This window comes from Vigna unguiculata, chromosome 3 (genome assembly GCF_004118075.2).
Source record: "Vigna unguiculata cultivar IT97K-499-35 chromosome 3, ASM411807v1, whole genome shotgun sequence".
Taxonomy (NCBI): Eukaryota; Viridiplantae; Streptophyta; class Magnoliopsida; order Fabales; family Fabaceae; genus Vigna; species Vigna unguiculata.
The window spans coordinates 55,973,134-55,997,397 of record NC_040281.1 but is presented as its reverse complement, the minus strand read 5'-3'; the positions used below and the strand labels follow the sequence as shown (position 1 = coordinate 55,997,397).

The window sequence follows — 24,264 nt, the reverse complement described above, 5'->3', positions numbered from 1 at the left end:
ATGGATTTTGTGGTATGGTTTGAACGAAATGTATGAAAAGGAAAGCGGTGATAGTGGGACAGGAGAAAAAGAAAAGCCTTAATAGTGGGACTCAGAAGAAGAATGAAGCTAGTGATGCTTAATCAATTGAGAAATAAAAGGGAATACTTGAAGAATAAGACATGAACGAAATTATTGAAAGTCACACACAAAATTACAAACATCAAGAAAACGTTTCTTAGGTTTCTCGTTCGAAAATCATCGCATCACATCAGCGTTTGGGTAAAAAAAAACCATTTTGTGGCAAATGCGAGCAAAAGGAAGCGGAGAAGATTAAAGACGGTAAGACGGGTATATTCGTAAATGAATTGAAATTATGTTTAATTGGAAATGTAGAGAGGGTTATTATGAATAATCGGAAATGAGAGAATAGAATCTAGTAATTATTGAAGTGATAAAAAAAAAATGGATGAAAAAATGGAAAAGGAGGTTTGGGTGGAGAATCTTGGGTGAGGGAAGTAGCTTTCTTGGCCACAATTTGTCTTTAGCCACGGTACTATTTTGCTTATACCCCCGCCATAAATGCATAAAAATGAATTGAAAGGCAACAAAAGTTGGTACAATCCCTACTACTACCCACACCATCACTGATATGACATGCATGATGCATCTGTTACATCTGCTCTCATCCTGCCCAAGTAAATTAACAAAAATCAATAAATACACTTTTTTTTTTCTCAACTCTTTCCCTTCCCTCTCTGTCTTTGAGCGTGTGGATACTGATTTCATTTCCTGCCACAGACTGGGCACGTATCCCTTTCAATTCCTACTCATCAACACAATTATTTATTTACTCATTTCCAAAATATAGCAGTACTTGGATCGGATCGGGTCGGATCGGATCCGATCCGATCCTATGGGTAGAAGTGGTCCTACTGGAAGAATGAGAGAGAGGGTGGAAAATAAATGGCAGAAAAATGTGTCCCTTGTGAAGGTGGGAATGGTGTTGATTTATTTGATGTTAGAAGTTTGTGGAGACGAAGATGAAGGGGGGGTTTTGAGAAGTACTGTACCGAAAGAAAAAAAGATTGAAGTTGGAAGTGGGATGCTCGAGGCTTACATAAAATCTGAAAAAGGAGTTTGGCTTTGTGCAGCCGTTGTCAAGAGTGGACGTGACATGAGAGAGTGGGGAAGGCCCATGCGGCGTCAGTCTTATGCCAAAGGCTGTTTTCATCACATAAAGGGAATTATTTACAGCGCCCAGGCTGCAGAATGTACCTCTTTACCCATCAATGTCTTCACTGCACATTCAATGCAAATGCAACAACAACACTACTTTTATTTTATTTATTTTATTTACTGTACTCGATAGACACGACACGGTCCAAGGTCACTCACTGACGTAACGTAGTCATACACATTAATTTCTTCAAGCCTGACCTACCAACAACAATTGAAAGAGCACCATGTGCACGTTGTTGGTGGCACACACGAGAGCTTACCACAACCGAAATAACGATGTTTGTCCCCGGAATAAAAGCACGACTGTGAAACGAGGATTAACCCGAGGTAAAACAAGGAAAAAGGGGTTTGTTTTTAAAATTAAAAAAGAGAGGAAAGAATCTTAGTGGCTTTATTTAGGAAGAATAAGGGCGGAAGTGATGTAATTGTATCGAAGTTGATATTGGTTATGTTTTGTCATTTTCCTTGCCGTGATGGTGCGGTTGAAGGGGATGATGGATGTGCAATAATGTGAAATAGAGAGGGGAAAGATGTGATATGATGCATGGAATGTAACAACCAACCCAAATATTAAATATGGGTGAGGGAATAGCATTGGGAAGGGGAGAATTTTAATGGACTTTATTATAGAGGTACTTTTTGATAGTAACCTAACTCTCCCACTCTCCTTTTCCCAAGAGGTGTGTGACCAGACCCCACCCCTACTACACAAAAGAAAAGATTGAACACAAAGATACATCAAAGAAAAAGAGTGACCGTGGTAATGGTATAGCCTCTAAATTATTGGGGGAAGACAAAAGAATGAGAAACAAGGGGTGCCCTTCTTGCGCTACCCTCACCCCCAAACAAAACCGTCCCATTACAAATTGTGCAATGGCAACAACAGCGAGACAAGTGAGAAGTAATTGACCCATCGAACAACAAACAACAAACATAACCCCATGTAATGTAATTGTATTTGTAGAGTAAGTGAGCACTGTCACTGTGTATATAGGAGTATGTAAACTCCCCCCAACAGACAGACACGCCTCTCAATTATTTCTGTCCATTTCTACTTCCCATATTGTTCTCGTGTGTTGTGTGTCAGTGTTATTGGTGTGTGTGTGAGTGTGTGTGAGTGAGAGAGAGAGAGAGAAAGAAAAAGAAAGAAAGAAAGGGTGTGTTGGGTGGTTTCGCCTGGTTCATCACTTCCATTTCGGAGATGCCACGCCCAGGGCCTAGGCCTTACGAGTGCGTCAGGAGGGCATGGCACAGCGACCGCCACCAACCACTGAGAGGTTCCATCATTCAGCAGATTTTCAGGTTTCGGGTTTTTTTTTTTTTTTTCCTTTTCCCCCCCTTTTTTTTCTCTCGCCCCTTTTCTCGCTACTCTGCATTCCTCTTACGCTTTTGCACTCCATGTGTTTGATTAGGGTCGTCGTTGACGCCCACAGTCCCGCGACCATGAAAAACAAGGAATGCCAGGAGAAACTCCCCGCAGTTGTTCTCAGGGCCGAAGAAATCATGTACTCCAAAGCCAATTCCGAGGTTTTTCTAGTTTCTCAAATGCTCGCGGAATGTGGATTCTTAGATCTTCACTGTGTTGGGTAAAACCCTTTTCTTAACCTGTTGTGATTTTGTTGCTTTAGGCAGAGTACTTGAATCCTGATACTCTCTGGGACCGCCTCAATGATGCTATTAACACAATCATACGGAGGGATGAGACATCCGAGACCGGAGACCTCTTGCCCCCATGTGTTGAAGGTACTTCGATTTTTTATCTTCTGTAGATTCTGCACTTTTGAATGTTTCATAATTTTAGACAAGCCATTGTGTAGAGTCGAAATTAGTGACTTTGAACTGCTAGTGATGTTATTTTTTTTTGGATTTCTGGGTTGGTTTTTTTGTGGTGAGACAGCTGCACTTAACCTGGGTTGCAAGCCTGTGAGAACTTCCAGAAGCGATCGGCACAATAACCCCAGAACTTACCTCTCTCCTAAATATCAACCACCCCCTTCTGTGCCTCTCAAACCTGTTGTTGGAAATCCCTTGAACTATGGCAAAGTCACAGCTTCTGCGGTGTCACCAATTCCCGTGCCAGATTCTACCCACCCAAGTAGCAAGCTGATGGGTTCCCCTAGCTACCACTTCTCCGAAGGTCTCCCTTCTGCTCATCACCAGCCATTGACAATGGAAACTAGACCCTCGTTGAACATGGGTTCAGTATATCCCTTGTACTACGGTTATGAAGCCAGAGAACCTCAACCAAGGACTACCCCTCGAGATACACCGTGCTCTGACACAATCTTTGTTGGAAGACCAGTCGTTCAAGTCCCGGAGCCTTCTGGAATTGTCATGTGGCAAAGCTATTCCGATGGTAAGTTCCGTCACGCTGCAAGCAGACTGGCAGAAGAAAATGCTTTGGTCACTCAGGGGGAGGCACCTGGAAGGGAATGTGATTTATCTTTGAGGTTGGGTCAATGCCTACATCCATGTTCAAGCAGCAAGAGTAGTTCAGCATATGAAATAGATGATGTTGGTTTAGTAGCTTCACCCGAGGGCAGCAAGTTTAGCCATCTATCTTTGCAAAGAAATAAAGAATTCTGTTTTTATCCTAGAGAAACGGGCTATGGCAACATTGAATCTAGTTCTAAATGTTATGTAGAGGGCGACGATCGGAGATTAGAGGCAACTCTTGGGAAGCGCAAAGCACCTTTAGGTAACAACATGGAGGATGGGCAATTTTGTCGGCATCTAGGGGTCCCATCCCATCGGTTTACTGGTAGGCCAGGTTCGTAGGCAGCCTTTCTTTGTTGTATCATATATGCGTTTGCAATTTTAGATGATCCTTAATGTTGTGTAATCCTCCTATGTAGACTCTATGTGCAGCTCTGCTTGTGAAAAATTTTAGAATCTGGCGTTGAGTTACTGATTGAACTGTATATAAATCTTTGCTTGCTTTGTTTAATTTCCGCCAGGATCTGAAATAATTAACAAGGGGAAATAAAATGTGAGCTTAAGTGATGGGGGCTGTATAAAAGGAATCAGATATATTTCCTTGGCTTAAGTGATGGGGGCTGTATAAAAGGAATCAGATATATTTCCTTGTAAAGATTAAACAAGACTAATTTAACTTTGATGCATATCTATAATATGACTGGTCTGTAATGGTAAGCCTGCTACCTGGACCGAGGCAGGTTCATGATGGCTCAGACTCCTATCCTTCTAATTTGGATTTCTGTTTCCTCAAATAGCCTTCTGACATTCACCGGTGTCTATTTATGCCAACTATCAATCTACTACATGCCCGAAGGTGTGTTGTTTATTATCTAGTCACATGTAAAACTGTGATCTAGCTTGTGACACCACACCCACTGAGAAGTGGTTCTACAATAGTAAAATACTGTCAATGCACTTGTTTCTACCAAAATACTGTCAATGCACTTGTTTCTACCGCCGCTGACTTTACAGTTTTCATGTTTGATAATTTAAATATCATCCTAATCTTGTAGTGGAATTGGAAGGTGCATTTTAGACAACCTTCTTTAACAGCATGTTGCCCCCTTAAGCAATACCAGAATCCTGGTTTTAAAATCTTGGACAGGAAGTTGCTAACTAGAGAAATAATAAAAGGCACTGTAATACTGTGAAATGGTAAAATTTATGATTTTTCTGTCAATAGCGTCTCAAGACTAGTGAGGGTGGGTTTCTCTTATTTGGAATATATTCAATGTACATAGTTCTTTTTGGGTGAGGGAAAGTGAACTACAGGGGAAAAAGGAGAAATCTATAATATAATTGACATGAACAAATAATGTATATGGAAGATTGAGGTCAGTGAACAGAGGTGGAAGGAAACTTATCTCCAATTTTGTGTACAAAGCTGAGATGAATGGATGAGATGATGGAATGAGAGCCATTGTTGTCTACCATAAACTAGATCCACACCCACATTTACGTTCTGGTGTTTGGATGAGAAATACAATTATTTGTTAAGAATGCCTTTACACCTGTCAACTATTGAACTGCTCGCCTAAAGATTTTCTCGAGATCCTGTGTACTTGTCGGATATAGGGACCACATTAGCCATCTCCATGCATTCCTTGGATATGGACAAGGAATCCATTTGAAGTCTATCTGTTCAAATGTATTAGGGAGCGAGTTTCCAGACATCATAAAGGATAATAAACTGAGATGTCTTATGGGTTCATTAGTAGAATTTCGATTTCGGCTGAACCTGACTGGGGTGTCTTTCGTTTGTGTCAAAGACTAAGTAGCCAAACTGAAACACAATTCTTCTTGTGTTTTTTTTTTTTTCAAAATGTAATTTTTACAAAAAACAGTATGAAAAGTAATTTTTGTCAAGGCAAGGTATAAAGAGTTTGGAATATTAATCCCCTCCTATATTTGAAATTTTGATAGCTTAATTAGACTTCTGATATTTATTTAATGATTTGAGTATATATAGTAACTATTTTAGCTGCTTGAGAAGAATTTTTTTTAAATGTAATGATTTCCTTTTTTAATCCCAACATTTCATTTGGCGCTGAATTTGCAGTAACTCTTTTATTAATATAATAATTTAATAGATGTAGCAATCTTGCATGGACATGAAAGAAGATGTAACATGGAAAAGTGTAATTATTTTATTGGTTCACGTTGCAGCAGGAATGACAGAAAAAATCATCATCACTTGACAGCAAAGACAGAGAACATGAAGAGTTAAATGTTATAAAAAATTCTGAATGCAGTTTAGTGCAAGAATTTGTTAAAGATATTTCACTTTTTTTTTTGTGATATACATTCGGGTAAGATTTATTACATGTTATTTAATTTTTGTTTAATGGTAGATGTTATTTTGATTAATAAAATTATAGTTTAATTTTTATTTAATTATTTGAAAAATATTAGATAAATGAATTTGATTATTTAAAAATAAAAATATTAAGTTATAAATGTTAATAATTATTGTTTTAATTAATAACTATAATAATCAAGAAAGTATAAACATCAATTCAACCAATTATTTAAAAATAAATAAAAATATTCATACAAAATTAAATTATCATTAATTATGTTTTTCTAATATTAATATTCATTTGCTCTTAAAATTGTGAATTCAAAAAACAGTTATTCAATATTAAGTATGTTTTTTTTTCTAGAGTTTATTAATTACACCTTATAATTATAAATATTTTCTTTAAAAAAGAATGTATAATTATGAATGAATGGAAGTAATTAAAGAAGATAATAAGTAGAACACGACTTTCTTTGAAGTAATGTATCTAAACACAAATTAATTGTTGGTAGAAGGTAATGGTGTAGTTTATAAGGAGTGGAGGTAACTTTATTATCTAATTGGTACTTAGATTTATCATTCATGGATTTCTTTTTTAAAACTGAGTTTGAATAGTGTTATCGATGATTAAAAAGAATTTTATTTTATATTATTTGTTCATCTATAAAGTAAAAGTCATCTAATAAAAAAAACTGGTTGAAAATAAATTTTAATAATTTTACATAAAAATTAAGCATTAAAAACATACATTTAATTTTAATATATTATTTTGAATCTTCAAATTTATTGCTCTAAGACCCTTAAAGATAAAAGCTCATAAAAAGATAAACTACTTTCTACAAATTTGTCTTCTTCAAATATTAGATAATTTTATGGCACATGATTCAACAATCAAACACTATCCCTAGTTTAACCATACACATTCAGTTATATCTTATCTCATTTACTTTTTACTTTCTGTGTATTTTCTTACTCAATCATTTTGGAGTTGACACCAGGTGACCCAGACTCTAGGTAACCGGTCATTTAAAAACCGGTTCAACAAGTTACAGGTTTCAAACTTTTTCTATAAAAGAGTCTTTAAGTCCTTTATGCTGGGCAAGAACTCTACTCACTCTCTCTCTACCTCTGCCTTCTATCTACCTCTGCCTTCTATCTACCTCTCACACATCTCTCTTGATCTTTCCTTCTTGTATACTTCGTCTCTCAACATAAATAAACGAGGAACTTCAGATCTCTCCCCTCTCCATCACATTTAGTATTATCTTGAGTTTTGTCAACATCATGCAGGATTAAGCGTTACGGTTGTTAGCAAACTGATATTACTAAGCCTGAAGCTGGCATTGATTGATATATGTTACTTAATGAAGTTATTATCATAAGTCACACTCAAAACACACCATGGCAGACAATATTCATGGATCCTGATGTTTCAGAATTGATGTAACCCTGCACCTTCACAGAAGACTGAGATGAGCAACTGTGCTACATTTATTCCTGCAATCAAAATGGGACAAATTTTTTTAAATTTTGCTTTAAATAGACCTACTGGATGTCAACTTTCATTTATAATTTCCCATGAATAAAGTTACCGTGATCAGATGTTCTCATGCATGTAATTTCAGAAAAAAACTGTTCATGGGAACAAAAATTATAAGTTATTGAAAGTAATATAAGATCAAGAAGAACAAAGAGGGTTAATGTTTGAAATTTATTGATAAATGTTTCTATGTTCTGTACTAATAATGAGTGAACAAACAAAATGCTTTTGGAAGAGGAGGATTGTTTTTGTATGAAACCAAACGATCTCAAGAATTTTCATTCATTGACTTGTTTTTCTCTAGACTTGCTTTTGGACTGCTTGTTCTCCTAGAGACTTGTTTCTAGACTGCTTCTTTGGTGACACTCCTGGATGGTGGATACCTGAAAACACTCCAACGTTCAAGTTAGGAATGTTTCGATACGATATTTAAGGGATGATTGAACTCAGAAAAGCATATCTTCTGTAGACATTGAACCTTACTCTATATTACTTAATTATTAATTATGGCTTCATTACCTTAAGCTTTTATTCTTTCATAAACATTAATAAATCTCTCATCAATATTGTATCATGCCTGTATGTTGCCCGTATTGGGCCGAGACACCCATACCCCTTACATGGGTTGGGATATACTCGGCTTTCTCACCCTGCCTAACTAGGCCGAGATATACACGACCCTTCCACGTAACCATCTCGACCCTCCCATACAATCATGGGTCTAGATGTCCAGCTTCTCCCATACCAACCACTCATCTTTCTCACAAATGGGTTGAGATATACTTGCCCCCTGTGGACCATGTTCCTAGCCTTCTCGACCTCCTTGTACAAAGACCAAAACTATTAAAAGATTAGTGATTTTAATTTTATTCTATTTTAGTCAATAAGGGACACTTCCATGAAGGGTTTTTTCGATCTTTAGTGTTCCTCTTCTTTCAAACTGAATGTTCTTTCAGTCTTATATTAACTTTTTCTTTCTCACATTCTAATCACTTGTAGGCACTCCGACATTTAAGTTAGGAATGTTTCAATATGACATCTAAGGGATGATTAAACTTAGAAAAACATATCTTCTCTAGACATTGAATCTTACTTTATATTACCTGGTTATTAAACCCTGACTTCATTACCTTTAGTTCGGTTTTTATTCTTTCATAAACATTAATAAATCTCATTAATATTGCATTGCAACTGCCACGACTGTCGAGCGCTTCGTTATATTTTCTCACGCTGCTTGGGATGTAAATACTCGTATGCCTGTACGTTGCCCGTATTGGGCTGAGACACCCATACCCCTCACATGGACTGAAATATACTCGGTCTTCTGACCTTGCCTAACTGAGATATACATTACCCTTGTAACCATCTTGGGCCTCCCATACAATCATGGGTCCAGATGTCCAACTTCTCTCATACCAACCACTCATGTTCCTCACGAATGGGCCAAAATATACTTAGTCCCCTGTATACATGTTCTCGACCTTCTTGACCTCCCTATACAAAGACCAAAACTATTGAAAGATAAATGATTTTAATTTTATTCTATTTTAGTCGATGAGGGACACTTACAAGAAAAAAAAAACCACAATTTAATATTGATTTGTCTTAACTATCCTAAATATTAAAAACACAACATGTGAAACTTCAAATATAGTAAAATTAAATAATGTTTATATGGTAAAATCAATTAATTTTAGTAAAACTATGAAATCATATAGCTTAATATATTGTTTAATGTAGACGATACTTTATTTAATATTTCAAAAACATGTTTATTTATATATTATTATTTAAAAATAAGTGTTTTAAGATTTTTCTACAAGTCTCTTAATAATTTTAGTTAAAGTCTCCCCAAAATAATAAATAATTGTTTAAAGTCTCCCAAAGTGTTTACCAAGTGGAAAAGGGACAACTTTTGGAAGATTATTTCATGGAGAGGTCACGGAAGCATCCTAGACTTTTACTTTTTCAGTTCTTTGTTTAAAGTATAAAATAAGCATTTAAAGTATTTTTTTTATATATATCACACAGGTAATATTGTTCATGATAACTTTCTCTTTCAAGTAGTTGCCTACCTTTTACTTAAATTAAAAATAATTAGTTAATTAAAAATTTGGTGCTATTTTATGCATTTAAACTTGTTTAAAAATATTTGTTTTTTTCAAATATCCTTCATGCTTTTGTGCACACTCATCCAACAATTAAATGACATTGAATAATTTATTTTTATAGCCTCTCTCAATGCTCTCTAATAATAATCAAGTTGTATAAAATGAAGCCAAAGAATTATAACAGTGGAATATGCACAAAAGCAAGCCATGTGCTTCCACAATTTATTGTTAGTGATCAACTTTTTTGTTTGTCTATGTATGTCTACAAACAATATTAATATATGACACTCCCAAAAGTTAATTAATATAATAAATTGAATTAGGTCTCCACAAAGTTAATATAATAAATTTAAAAGACCCAAAACGTGTCTCATTCTTCCATTAAATGCACTTTCAAATTCATAATGGTGAGCCAAATTTTAAGGCTTTTTGGTGGGCACGAAAGGCCCATGCGAGAGACTACTGTTTATTTTTATATTTTTGTTAGCCCAACATTTGAAGAGTATTAGTAGTAGTAGTCACGTAAATGACTAAATTTTAATTAATTTTATTTTTTCTAAAATAGATTGTTAGTTACTTGATTTTGGCCTTAGGATGATGTCTACTTGCAAAATTATTATTTTTTGTTTAAAATTATATGTAAAGGTGCTTTACATGTTCACAAATTTTATTTTGTAATAAAATAAAATAATATTGATGGTTTTTTTCGTGTGCATCAAAATTCCAACACAGAATTAATAAATAAGCGTGTTTTGCTGAATATTTTCAGTTTCTGACATACAAAACAAAATATTCAAATTCTACGCATAGCTGCTTCATTTTGACTTTGAACAAGTGGAAAGTAAAAACTCGTTGACAAAAAAGTAATATTCGTTTCTTTCTAGAAGTAATTCTCTATTATTTATTAAGACATTTTTTGGTCTGTATGAACTGTCACCGGGCCCTTTAAATCATTAACATTTTATTTTTTTTGGCACTTTTATATTTATATATTTAAGAGTGCTTTTTCATATTTTTTTATGATTTATTATTATTATTATTATTTTAAAATTTTATGACTTGAGCATCGAGAAATTCCTTGGATATTTAAGTATACATCATTATATCACGTTTCACGTCTAATATTTTTGGTGTAGTCTCAGAGTTCTGCAATTTACGCCAATTAACTTCTCCTTTTACACTTTTCCAATTATACAAATTTTTTATCACCTCCACAACACATTATCTATACCAAGCAATTTTTGTACTTACACACATTTTGTTTATCATTTTATTTCCTAATTCTTTATCATCACAAAACTCATTTGTGTATTAAGAATATAAGTTTTAACATAAACATAAACAAAAACACAACACATGTATATAGAGAACAAGTCACAAGTTCAAGTTTGCATTACTAGTTTTGTGCATATGTTGATGAATATATGCATGATCATGTATTTAATTTCTTATGAAGCCCATAAACCAAGCTATTGCGAGAAGTAAATAAGTAAATTTTTAAAATGGAAGGAAATGGGGGGAATGATTTGAATTAAGGGTAAAAATTAGTAAACTAATAAAATAGAAAATTACATAATGTTATGCTTAGGATGAGAATCCATTTTTTTTTTATAATAGAAAGGATTTTTTTTTTATTTCTTAAAAAAAGTTGAGTTTAGTATTTATAACAGAGAAAACTTCTCCATCTTTACAAGAAAATTTAGATTCTCTCTTTTCCTTTCCTTCTCCTTCTGAAAATTAAACCTGATACCTTATCTTCTAGAAAATCTAAGGCCATAAAATGGAGGTTTGTGAAGATTTCTACCTAATATCTTGTTAGGATCGAAGGCTTACCACTATAAAAAAAACTATAGTCATTAGTTAGGGCGCAACTCAGGCCACCTACAATAATTGTCTTACTAAGAATCCCACTATTGGATTGTGACTTGGCCTACACAGCCTCCACCACGAGACAATTGTGCAACCCGCAACATATTTCGATCAATCTCATCTTTAGCTAGAATAATTGTAAGTGGGGAACTGTGTAAGGGAAGAACAATGTTAGACATATTTCTTAAGGTAAAGGAAGCTAATATTTTTTTAAATTTTAATTTATTATATGTAAATTCAAAATTGTGGTAAAAATGGTGTATTTGCATAAAGTTGGGAATATTTGTAAGAAGAGTGAGTTTCCATGTTAGTAGTATGTGTTTTATGAATAGAGAAGGTAATGAAAATTTAAGTAAATGTGTTAGATTTAAACTCTGAAAATATAAATATATGATGGTGTTAAATACATAAATTAGTTATGAACGAAATATTGATAATATGACATTGTATAAAAGGGGTAAAGAAGAATTGAATTATAAGAAAAGTGAGGAACGAGTGTGACCTTGATGATGCTATAGTGGAGTTATTACTGGCATTTGAAAGACGGAATGTATTTGATATGATATAGTGATTCTTATAGAATTGATGAATTAATTAGAGACATGCTTAAACTGATAATTGTGTAAAGAGTAAAAATGAAAGAATGCGTTGAATAATGTAGTATTGAATGTGACATGGTGTGTATATTTTTTAAAAAAGTAGTAGGTTTATGTGATTGTTATAATGTCGTTAATTTTTTTTTATTTGAAATGGTTTATATGTTACTTAATTGTTTCTTTATATGCCATCAATTATGTTGAGTTATGCTTCATGAGTAATTGTGAAGATTTAGTGTCTTTGGGTTGTCAAATTAGTTATTTACAAGAGGAAATGCTAATCTAGGATGAGTCTAAGTCTATTGAAAGGGATTTGCTATGTGGAACTATCCTAACTCTACTAGTGTCTTAGTGTCTAACTCACACAAAGGAAGACAACTAGGTGGTGAGAGTCGAAGGAGGCTTCACTTGGGAGACGATATGATATGAAAGAGGATTTATGGAACTAATGAAGTTAACCCTATCAATACTGGACAAAATGTATGAGTTACCTGTGATAAAAAAGTTGTAAAGAAAGAAGAGAGAGGGACGGTATGACAGGTGCAACGTCTAATGAGTCTAATCTAGGGATGACAAAAATACCCGTGCCCGCGGATATCCGCGACGGATAGTTAATACTCGCGGGTATTTATTACTCGCGGTAGCGGATAGCGGGTATTTTAATACCCGCTTATAAACGGGTCGGGTACGGGTATCATACTATCTGTACCCGCGGGTACCCATTACCCACAAAAAAAATTAAAATTAAAATTTAATTTATATTTTATTAAGTTAAATTTAATTAAAATTAAAATTTGCAGTATATTTTATTATGTCAAATTTAATTATAATTATAATTTAATTTAATTTAATTTAATATTTTATTTTTATAATTTTATATTAAACAATTTATAAAATATAAAATTTTAAAATATTTGCGGGTTTCGGATATCCACGGATACCCGCGGGTTTTAAAAATATCCGCGGGTATTTTTTAAACGGATACCTGACGGGTAAACGGACGGGTAGCGGGCGAATTTGTTTTTTGCGGGTCAGGTTGTGGGTAGGCACTATCCGTGTCCGACCTGACCCGTTGTCATCCCTAGTCTAATCAATACACTAGTCTTCCAGAATATTGAATCTAGATATTATTCTTTAATTTGATGTTTCACTGATTTTTTATTTTATACATCTCAAGAATTTATTTTGACAATTTTTTATGAAAATTATAGAATTTTCAAATTGGATTTTATTTATGTGGTAATTAATTTACCCTTACAATTTTGTGTGTGTCGTTCATTTCTTTCCGTTTGCGATAATTATATATTAAATAGGGAGTAAATATAAAAGTTGACGATGATAGTAGCACTAGAGCGGAAACAAAATACGAAAAGAGCAATCTAAAAATATGTTGTATTTTTATAACCTTTTAAAAAATTGTATTAAAATCTTAGTTCACATTTTTTGTAGTTCTGAGTATGTTGATCTCATTTAGAATGTAATATTAAAAATAGTAATGAACCTAAGTTTAATTATAATTATTAATATTACTACGGTGTTAAAATATGATATATAATTATAAGTGAATGCTTAAAAAAAAAAAACTGTTCCACTTACCTCGTTAAATCAATGCTAAAAGTAATTTTATTCAAGTTTTTATTTAAATAAAAAATGCAAGACTTTAGACTTCAAATAAATACCGGTCAACCCAAAAAGACAGTTCTATTTATATTACTACAATAAATTGTGATACTTGTGATGAGTAAAATTGTAAATTTTAATAATTAATTTTTTATAAATTACACTTTTGATAATTAAGATAAACGTGTGAGATTTATTTGTGATAGAAATAGTATGTCACACATATAAATGCCGGTAAATTTACTATAAAAGAAATGCAAAAATATTAGTGGTTTAAAACTATCACGGTGTATATTTTTTTATTTATTTTTATTTGATATTATTACATTATTAGACATACTGTTAACTTTAATATCACCACTATGACGACACTCCAAAAGTCATCATCATTCATTTTCCATCACATTAAAATTTATTTAAAAAAATAAAACAAAATTAAAGAATATAAAGTGATCATGATAAAATTTATGTGGGACAAACTATAATTATTATGAAAAAAATCTAAATAAATATACGGGGATAAAACATTAAACCACTTATATTTATTTCTATGAATCAAAGATAAATTAATTAACTTATTAGCCTAATAATCTGAAAAACTGTGAAGTGCATGTATTTACAAAAATATAAACATCGATGTCATCTTCTTTTAAGACTCTAAGAAACTACTCACTCATTGATTTAATAAATCATGACACATTACTATCCAACTAAAGTCTTTAAAAGCTCTTCCTCCAAACATGCTCTAATACAAAAATGATCTCTATAAATTCGGCATAAATAGAGGTCTATATCTCTAAAAAAACTAAAAAACTACTCACATATTTACTTCGATCGACTTCCTTTAAAAATAACACATGAAACCAAACTAAAACAATCCCTAATTGCACTAATAAAATACACCTTAAGCCGATAGGAAGATGAAATTTTTCATATTATGTTTACGAATGAATAGTAGTAAAAATGCATTTATCTTAATAGAAAAATTGATAGTTTAAATGTATAATATAACTAATAGTTATCCTGAGATAATGGCATAAAAATGTACAATTATTTATAGGCCTGCCAATTAAACTATAAACTTTGCTAAAAGCCTTAGAGATTTTTTATTTATTTACATATAATATGCATATATTATATATATAATGGTATGAAATTCTACTATTTGTCATAGGCCTGCCCAATAAACCAGTTCTTTTATAAGTTTTACAACATAGACTTTTAAATATAATCAGGTAATGTATATAAGTTTTCGAGAAAAAGCCTATCATTGACAAATATGTTTGATTCAAACTGTCTTTTAAAATGATGGCTAACTTAGATCCACCCAAATTTGACTTATTTTCATTTATATCTCTAGTGGAAAGGAAAAAAACATATAATAAAAGGTTGATTGATATCAAGATTTAAAACATGAAATATTATAGTAGGATAATAACAATCTTTAGTATATTTGTCAATTTTTTTCATAATCATATAAAAAATTACCATGATTTAATTTAATGTATATAACTATTTTGCATTATTGATGCACAATCACAAGATTTGTTAAATTGTTAACGTTTTCAGAGAATAAACTAGAAATTACCACTCGTTGACTATGGATAAAGTCTAAATTTCTGCTCAGTTCTAAACTATAAGGAGATAAAATTCTGACTTTATGCAGTCAAATTGTTAAGTAAAAACAAAGAAATTTAAATCAGGTAAGTGATGCTGGAACAGAAATAAGAAGTAAAAGATGAAAATAAAAGACAAAGAGAGGAAACGAAATAATTGGTAAGACATGAAGAAATTAAAAATAATGAGAAAAATCATTGAGAAAGAAGAATATTTATATAAAAGGGATTTTAGTGAGAGAGAATGTGATGGAAAAGAAACGTGAGAAACTAAATGGTTACTTTAATTTATAGATTCAGAGCACTATGTTGTGTGCATGTTGCATAGCTTATTAGCTTTTTTATTTAAAAGGGGTTCTGCATAGGATGCCAAAATGAAGACGCAGTCCCAGATACCTAATCCTTCTATTAAATACATCAAAAGAAGATAACTGAAAACCCATCTTTCAAAGCTTAATATAATCTAATGGTTAAGTGCAAGTGACAGATCTATCACTGTGTTACTGGATTCAAATATGATATACAAAAAAAATGTAAATATTTATTTTAAGTTAAAAATAATATTTACTTTTTACGTGGATTAAATTTAATTCATTCAATTTGATGATTTTGAGTTGGGAGGTTAGAAAAACACGTTACAAATAGGACTTCACAGTTCCCTAGAAAAAGATGACATCGTTTATGACTTCTAGATGTCACGCTTTCTTTTGCCACCACTTCCGTTTTCAACTTAAATTAAATTTTCAGAGAGGGTAAGTCATCAACCATGTCCCTAAGTCAATAATCAAAACCAATTTTGGTACCAAACAAAAGATTGACAGCGAGAGGCGTCGCAGACATACGTGGTAAACATTCAAAGAAATATATTTATGAATCTCCGATTTCAATTTCCAGATATATGCAGTAGCAACCAATAGTACAAGAAACAAGAAAGAAAAAAACAAAACTGTAGCGGATGAAGGGAGAGCTAACTTTATTGTAATCCTAAAAAAATATATAAAAAAAGTGAATTCATGAAACACAGAACCGTAATAATCGCGAGTTCCAAACACTCTAACTATAATCTCATGTCTCTAGAAGAAAGCCGCGGCAATTGAAAGAAGGGTGGCAGAAACTCCAACAAGTCCGAGAGATGCAGCTCCAGAGTTCTGTGGGGGAGGGGCGAGAGAGCCTGAGGGAGAAGGGGTGGAAGGGTTGGTGGAAGGAGAGGTGGTGCCGGAAGGAGGGGTGGCGACGGGGGAAGGCGAGGTGCCGCTGCTGCCGGTGCCCGTGACGTTGATGGCGAGTTTCTGACCTCCTTGACAGTGCCCTGTAACTCCACATATGAAGTAGTGAGGACCGGTTTTGTTGAGGGTAACTCTCGCAGGTGGAGTGGTGTAAACGGCAAGAGGAGAGGTTGAGTTGCAAGAATCGTAATTTTCCTTTGTCAATTCCTCTACGTTGTGTGCGTTAGATTGGTAGTTGAACACTGCAAAACACAAACAATAAATGTTTTGTCGTTAGTTGTTTGCTTCAAGCTTTGATCAACTATAAATCTCCTTAAAATTAATGATGGATGTTGAGTTACCTAGTATGTCTCCGACCCTGAAGGTCTTGCCAGAGGCCCATGATGTGTAAGCTGCAGCACCGTTAGTAGGAATGGTCCAGCCTAAGCTGTCTCCAACAGTGAAAGTGACTGGTCCGGTGGATGGGCCTGGAGCAGGGGCTGGGACAGTGCTTGATGCCGGTGCCGGTGCCGGTGCTGGCACCGTGGTCGGTGCGGGGACAGGGCTAGCCGTGGGTGGAGAACCACTCCTACTGGGTTGAGGGGCAGGGGAAGGAGTGGCAGAAGCTCTGTTAACAACGTTAATTGACAATTTCTGACCGAGGGAACAGTGTGATCCAAAGGTGCAAATGTAATGCTGTTCCCCTGTCTCGTTCAGCGTCACCGTCGCTGGACCGGAGGTAAGGGTGAAGATGGTGCTCGCACCGTTGCATGCGTCGTAAGCTGATTTCGTCACCTTAGCCACGTCGTGTTGGCCATTGGTAAAGTTAAACACTGCAAAGTTCATCAATATGAAAAATTCTAAGTTGTAGCCCACACCGATGCATACATAATAAACCAATTAATTGAAGGATTCGGGAGATTAACGTACCAAGAGTGTCACCAACGACGAAGGTTTTGCCGGAAGCCCAGGCGGTGTAGGTTGCAGCACCACCGGAAGGGATGGTCCAGCCGATGGAATCACCCACGACGTGTCTGGTCTGTGCGGCGGAGCCATGAAGCAGGGTGGCTACTGCAAATAGCACAAGAAAGAAGCTTCTGGCCATGGATGTGTTCTTGGAGGTAAGTCGCCCCTGGTTCTGTGTGTTGCTCTTTTCTCTTTCTTTTCCGGTGAAAATAAATTTTGGATGTCGAATACCAATGCACTACGTTGGTATTTATAGAGTAAGGGAAAATTGGTCGTTAGTGAGATGACGCGTAGAATTATTTTAAGATTATTTAAGATATAATTAGATTATATAAAATGATATATAATACTTTTTCAGATAATAATTATATAAGATGATCTATAGTTTAGTAAAAATATTATTCAAAAATACCATTTTAGATGAGAGATTATACGTATTAGATGTAGATTATTTATTTTTGAAAAGATAATGTTTAAGTTTTCACAAAAGATAAGAACTTAATTTTGATAAGTTTTTAACGGAAACAGTTAATTAAAGCATTAAGATAAATGATTGGGGAAGAGTGGTAAAGTAATAATTAGGGTTAATAAATTGATAGAGTTAGTTAGGTGAACAAAATTGGTGTGATGTGGCAAAGTTGGAGCCTGGTGCCGAGATTTGAGACTTGGAGAAAATTATGAGCGATAGCCGCGTGAAGCGAAGCAGATCTCACCAAATCGATTTGACTAGTCTCCGGTTCTTTGTTTGCACACGAGCCATGGACGTGGGTTCAATATCTTATTATCCTCAACATTGTTTTATATGCTTCTTCGTTGCGATGAGGTTGTAAAGTTGATTTTTTTTTGGTTTATAAAGTGATAGCAAGAAAGGGCACAGTGAAAAAAGCACAAGTTTATGGCCCACTTGTGTGGGAACAGGACAAAGAAGGGTGGCGGAGAAGTTGGATGGAAAATTCCACTTTCCATGGAGAAGTAATGGTTTTTTTGTTTTGTGAGGATGAGAATGAGAATTGGTCAACGTTCGTGGTTCAAGCTTCATGATTTCGAAAGTTTGACTATCTCGGAAGGACACCACACTGCACACACTTTCAAACATACCAAAATGCCGTGCCTGTTCTTGTTCTTGTTTTTGTTTTGTACGAGGGTGTACAATGTAATTGCACCTATTTTCCTCCATCAAAATACTGTTTCACTTTTTTTTTTTAATGAATACTCACTTATACACTACCAAAAAATTTTAAGAATTACTTCGTCCATCGTTTTAATTTCTCTCTGATTTGTATGACATGGTTAATGTTAGTTGTTGAACTTCTGTCCTTTTACAGTTCCAGTCATTGAAGTTAAACAGTAGCAGTGGAGGGTTTTTTTCTCCAAAGTGCAATTTTTTTTCCAATTTCTTAAATTAGTGCAGTTTTTTTTTTTAATTTCTGTCAGAGGTAAGTCGTGAAAAAATGGCACGATTTCATTTTGAAGAAGTCATGCCAAATTAAGACGACTTTGATTAATTCGAGCTGAAGTCGCCCCAGAAGAGACTTCAATATTTTTCATAAAGTCGTACCAAACAGAGACGACTTTACTTAAATTAATTACGAGAATAATCAAAGTCGTCCTATAATGGGACGACTTCATAACAAGGAAAGTCTTGCCATATTGGCACGACTTCAGTATTGGGTTATTAAGAAAGTCTTACCATAATGACACCACTTCAGTATTATGGTTTTAAGAAAGTCTTGCCATATTGGCACGACTTCAATATTGGGTTATTAAGAAAGTTTTGCTATAATAGCACGACTTCAGTATTAGATTTTTAAGAAAGTCTTGCCATTATGGCACGACTTTAGTGTTTTGGGTATAAAGGAAGTCTTGCCATAATGGCACGACTTCATAGTTATACGTGAATAAAGAAAAAAAAAGTAAAATAAAAAAGAGAAAAAATTATTGAATTATGATAATATTAAATTGAATAAAGAAGTTAAAATTTTTATTGTATACAAGATATACAAAAGTAAAGAAAAGAAAAAAAGAGTTTTTTAATAACAAATATATAAGATCCAATAATTTTTTAGTTGATATATATTAAAATAAAAGTGAACAACAAAGTCGATAAACCAAAGATACGAGAGTTACATAAAATAAAATTTCACTATTTATTTGGGCAGTTGCTTCTATTATGATCAATACTTTTGCATGTGAGGGTCAGGCATTAAATTTGGACCAGTATAAGTAGACCAATAATCTTCATTTTGAACAGCCTGAAATTGCACCTCATAGGCCTTGAAAATATTTTGGAGACTATAAACAGGGTCCACGAATGTCAAAGGCTGTAAATGGAAGGATGAGCAAATAGCCATTACATGAGTACAAAGTAGGTGAAGAGCTTGAAACTCTCCGCAGTCACACCACCACTCAGATAACTTTCATGCCCTATTATATTATAAGAAACCAATCTTCATGAAATTTTTAATTACTTATATGCATTATTATTTAACTAATTAATATGACTAAAAAATATTTAATTTTTATTCGAACTAAAGTTGTCCCAATATGGTACGACTTCTTCATTATCAGTACAACAGTGAAGTCTCTCCAATATGGGACAACTTATTCATTAACAATTTAATACTGAAATCTTTCCATAATGGCACGACTTTGCTTAAAATGTTAATTAAAGTCGTCTGAATATGGCACGACTTCTGTATAATACAAAAATCTCTCTATGTTGATACGACTTCAGCTTATTTTAATTAAAATTATCTAATTTTGACACGACTTCTTTATATTGAAATCGCACCATCTTGATACACTTACCCTTCGCTGAAATTTAAAAAAAAAAAAATTGCACAGTAAAGTGTGTTTACTTCAATAATACATGGTGATATATAATATTTTTACGTTTCTTACAAACTAATAATGCGGGGAATTGTAGATTTCTGAAAAAGTTATAATTCTAAATTCTTATTTTGTTTTACTACCTGTAGGATGAATATTAATAAGGAGTCGTTTTTCGATCAAGATGAAACTTCCAGTTTCATTTACTTTCTATTTAAATCGTTTATATTTTGCAAACATTTTAAGAGTAAATTAATTCTCATGTATATTAGACATTTATTTAAGTACTTGTCTAAATTTACATTTCGTATAAATTTGTATTTGAAAATAAAAATGAATAAATTTTTTTGTGATTTTATCTTTAGAAAAAATTATTTAAAGTTACTTGAAGATTATTTTTTATTCATTCAAGTGTTATTATTCAAGTGTTATTGTCAATTGACTATATGTAATATAATCTTATTTATTATTTGTTGAATATCTTCTAAAGTTTTTTATATAATTTATTGGTGAGAATATTTACTTAATATTTTTTTTAAAATATCTTTCAATTTTAAAAATTATTTATTATTTCATAATTACAAAATTAAGATTGAAGTATTGTAAATATTTTATATTTGATATTTTATTACATTTATATATATATATATATATATATAATAATTTTTTTTACTAATATACTCGATCTTTCACATTTTTATAATTCCTAAAAATTTATAAAATCCACACTATTTTATACTTTTATTATGTGATCTTTTATATTCTCTACTGTAATTATATAAACTCTTAAAATTTGGTAAATTCGCATTATAGTTAAATCCCGCATCAAATCCCCCCATATTAATATATAAACTTAAAGCGAATCTATAATGTACAATGGGTTTTGTTATTTTCTAAAAGTTAATAATTTCAGTCAGAAGATATTAATGGTTTAATACCAAATTTGTTAATGTAATATTATTAAAGTGAGTTAAATATTTTAACAAAAAATACAAAATCTCTTAAATAAAAGTCATTAATATTTACGTCTTGTTCTCTGTTGGTTATAAAGGTTTTATTTCTAATTTTTCATTATAGATAATATTTTTTTAGTATGAACCCATGATTTCTGATTTTGTTTATTAACTATTTCGTTGATCTCTATGAATTATTACTTTAATTTAATTATTATTTACTGAGTTTAAATCTTAATAGAAAAATAATTTTATTTTAATATATTACTTGGAATTTGATTTATTTGGTTATCTTTTGAAAATAAGTTTATATTTTTTTAGGCTAGGTGAATGAGTTAGTTGACCAAATAAATTGAGACACAATATATTAGTTGATCTCCTCAAATCTTAAGTGATAAAGTTATTGAAAAAACAAAATAAAACTTATAACTAGATAATTCTCCGATATTTTAAGTGATAAAAGTGTTTAGAAAAATTGAAATTACACCTTTATTAAGATTTTAAAAGAGTTTGGCGAGCTTCTCGATGTTTAACTGCCACGTGTACACGGAAGTTTGATGCGTTAATATTAGAAAATAGAATTTGTTTTGTAATCATGAAAAAGAAATCTTAGATCATCTCACGTAAGATCAAACCAACCCATTCGGACGTTAATAAGGGTTGGGAATTCAAGATTTTAGCCGTAAAAAATGTTCAATAAAATTTCGTTATTTTTCATTCATGTAAAACTTTAAAATGAACCACTTTTAAAAAAAAAATTATTTAAAAAGAGTATTATCATGATAATGTAACTCGTTACCAAAATTTTGTCACCTAGTAGCTTCCTTTCGGTAGAAGTGAAGAAAAATAAGGAGAGAAAGGAAGAAAAAAATATTTTGATAAAATATAAATGTGAAAAAAAATAAAAATAAATAAATAGTGCATAATATACTATCTATTCTCAAAACAAAAGTAAAAAATTACATAGATTATATTTTACAATTAAGTTAAACATAATATTACTTTTAGTTATACAAATTTCTGTATTTTTTTATGATAAATATAATAGTAATAATTAATAATTATAAATAAAAGAATACCAAACTAAAATTATTACTTTGTTTTCAAACTTTTATTTTGACAATACTTTTTTTTATCTTTACTTACTATTGTTTATTTATTTTCTCTTTTCCAAGCACTACACAAAGATGTGCTTGAAAGATAAAAATTAGGAATGACAATTAGGACCTGATCCGCGGGTCCGCAGAAAAAACGCGGGGCGGGCCAGGGTAGTAAGCCCGCAAGCCCGCATAGGTCCGGCTCGCAAGCCCGCATAAAAAAATAAAAACTTACACTTGTGTATATTAATTACTTTTTTTATGGACTCTTGCATTAACGTTTCAAATTCTTGTATAATTGGAAAAGACAAGAATTTGAAACTTATATTTAATGTGCTAAAATTTAAAGAATACTGTGTATGTCATAGTATGAATATGATGAAAATGTTGAATTATCAATTTATCATCTAATTTCCCAAAGTCTACTTAGTTTTGTGAACTTCTTAAAGTTTCCCAATTTTTAAACATTGAAAGTTTTATCATAAAAATTTAAAGAAAAAAAAAAGCCGACCGGCCCGCGGGCCAAAAAGTATGCGGGGCGGGGCGGGCCAGCCCGTGTTGTGCGGGCCTAAATGGACCGGCCGGCCAGCATTGCCACCCCTAACAAAAATGGCTTATATATTTATTTATAACTTATTATTTTGTTTTTCATTCACAAATGTCTTGTAACAATAAAAGCTGAAATAGGTAAAATGAGCAACAAAAAAGAATATCCGTGAAAATGAACACAAAATAATCTGTTGGGCCAATGGCCCAAATCCTGATTTCATAAAATAGGGTAAAGTGTATGACAATAAAAGTAAGGAAAAGGACGAAAAAGTTGAGTTTGATATGAATAACACTCACCGGTTTAAATATGTTCACAGGTTTTAGCTTTTAAGTGAAAATAAATAAAAAAAATACCCATTTTAGCTTCATGAAATTGAAAATTTAGCTTTTAATTCTTAAAAAAGATACTAATGTTAGAATATTTGATAATCACCATTCCCATAATAATATTATTATTAACAAACAACATTATTATTACTAACCGACAATAATAATAATAATAATATCTTATTATTATTATTAACACAATTATTTTTAGACCATCTATGAGTTATGGTCAAGATTTTATATTAAAAATTTGGAGAAATTTATATTAATACGAAATAAATCTGAAACAAAATTATAGTTGTAAGAATAAAAAAATATTTTTTAATCATGGCCTAATAATCAAATTAATTATTTAAATTGCAATAAATTAAAGTGTAAATAAAAATTATAAAAGTGTGAATCTTGTAAAAGAAAACAAATAATTTGAGCAAAACTTATACGTGTTAAAACTATTTATCAATGAAAGATTAATATAACAAGACCTTTAGAGGGGCTTATAAACATTTTTATTGGTTTGACATTTTTTATATTTTATCTGGTTAAACTATTCTATGCAATTTATAAATATTTTTTATGTTTTAATATGTTTATAATAGATTTTTTTTTTATAATTGTGTTTTCTTTATGTTTACTCACTTATTCATATTCAATCCACAATTAAAATTGTGAAAAACAAAAAAGCTAAACATGAAAACTATAAGAAGATTTTGTTATTGATTTCTTAAAAGCATAAAACCACTCCAAATAAAGTCTAATTAATTTTGACACTACTTTTAATTCTAAATAGAGTTTAGAACATAATAATTGTGTTTATTGACCTCTTTCTTGATTATATTAGAAACAAAACGGATGAAAAAACTTTTCATCCAACACATCACAGAAAGCATTTCAGTTCAACTAGTAAAAAATCAATAACTTTTTAAAACAATTTTACTGAAATATCCTGATTTTTTCATAAATATATTATTTCTTAAAAATAATTAATTTG

At 32.2% G+C, this 24,264-nt stretch overlaps 2 protein-coding genes across 3 annotated transcripts; one reads left to right on the top strand and one right to left on the bottom strand.

The window, feature by feature from the left end:
- The first annotated feature begins 1,999 nt into the window (after nt 1-1,999).
- LOC114174987 lies at nt 2,000-6,025 on the top strand. Of its 2 annotated transcripts, none has more exons than XM_028059729.1 (5): nt 2,000-2,523; nt 2,634-2,748; nt 2,850-2,964; nt 3,119-3,991; nt 5,866-6,025. In XM_028059729.1, exons 1-5 carry the CDS (start codon nt 2,423-2,425, stop codon nt 5,895-5,897), a joined length of 1,236 nt encoding a protein of 411 aa, XP_027915530.1. In that variant the 5' UTR covers nt 2,000-2,422; the 3' UTR covers nt 5,898-6,025. The 2 variants fall into 2 exon arrangements, with proteins under 2 accessions (XP_027915530.1, XP_027915531.1); XM_028059730.1 differs by having other exon boundaries at nt 5,869-6,021.
- Nucleotides 6,026-16,189: 10,164 nt separating this feature from the next.
- Nucleotides 16,190-17,754, bottom strand: LOC114179685 (blue copper protein-like). The gene is made up of 3 exons (XM_028066097.1): nt 17,486-17,754; nt 16,918-17,388; nt 16,190-16,818 (listed from the first exon to the last, which is right to left on the bottom strand). Exons 1-3 carry the CDS (start codon nt 17,658-17,660, stop codon nt 16,424-16,426), a joined length of 1,041 nt encoding a protein of 346 aa, XP_027921898.1. The 5' UTR covers nt 17,661-17,754; the 3' UTR covers nt 16,190-16,423.
- Between the last annotated feature and the right edge of the window lie 6,510 nt (nt 17,755-24,264).

Bases quoted from the DNA above. Each gene is read 5' to 3' on its own strand.
- LOC114174987 (XM_028059729.1), top strand. From the start codon at position 2,423: ATGCCACGCCCAGGGCCTAGGCCTTACGAGTGCGTCAGGAGGGCATGG. The intron at 2,965-3,118 runs GTACTTCGATTT...GTGGTGAGACAG, and splicing joins CTTGCCCCCATGTGTTGAAG to CTGCACTTAACCTGGGTTGC. The intron at 3,992-5,865 runs GTTCGTAGGCAG...TTCACGTTGCAG, and splicing joins TCGGTTTACTGGTAGGCCAG to CAGGAATGACAGAAAAAATC.
- LOC114179685 (XM_028066097.1), bottom strand. From the start codon at position 17,660: ATGGCCAGAAGCTTCTTTCTTGTGCTATTTGCAGTAGCCACCCTGCTT. The intron at 17,389-17,485 runs GTACGTTAATCT...TGAACTTTGCAG, and splicing joins CGTCGTTGGTGACACTCTTG to TGTTTAACTTTACCAATGGC. The intron at 16,819-16,917 runs GTAACTCAACAT...TGTGTTTTGCAG, and splicing joins CAGGGTCGGAGACATACTAG to TGTTCAACTACCAATCTAAC.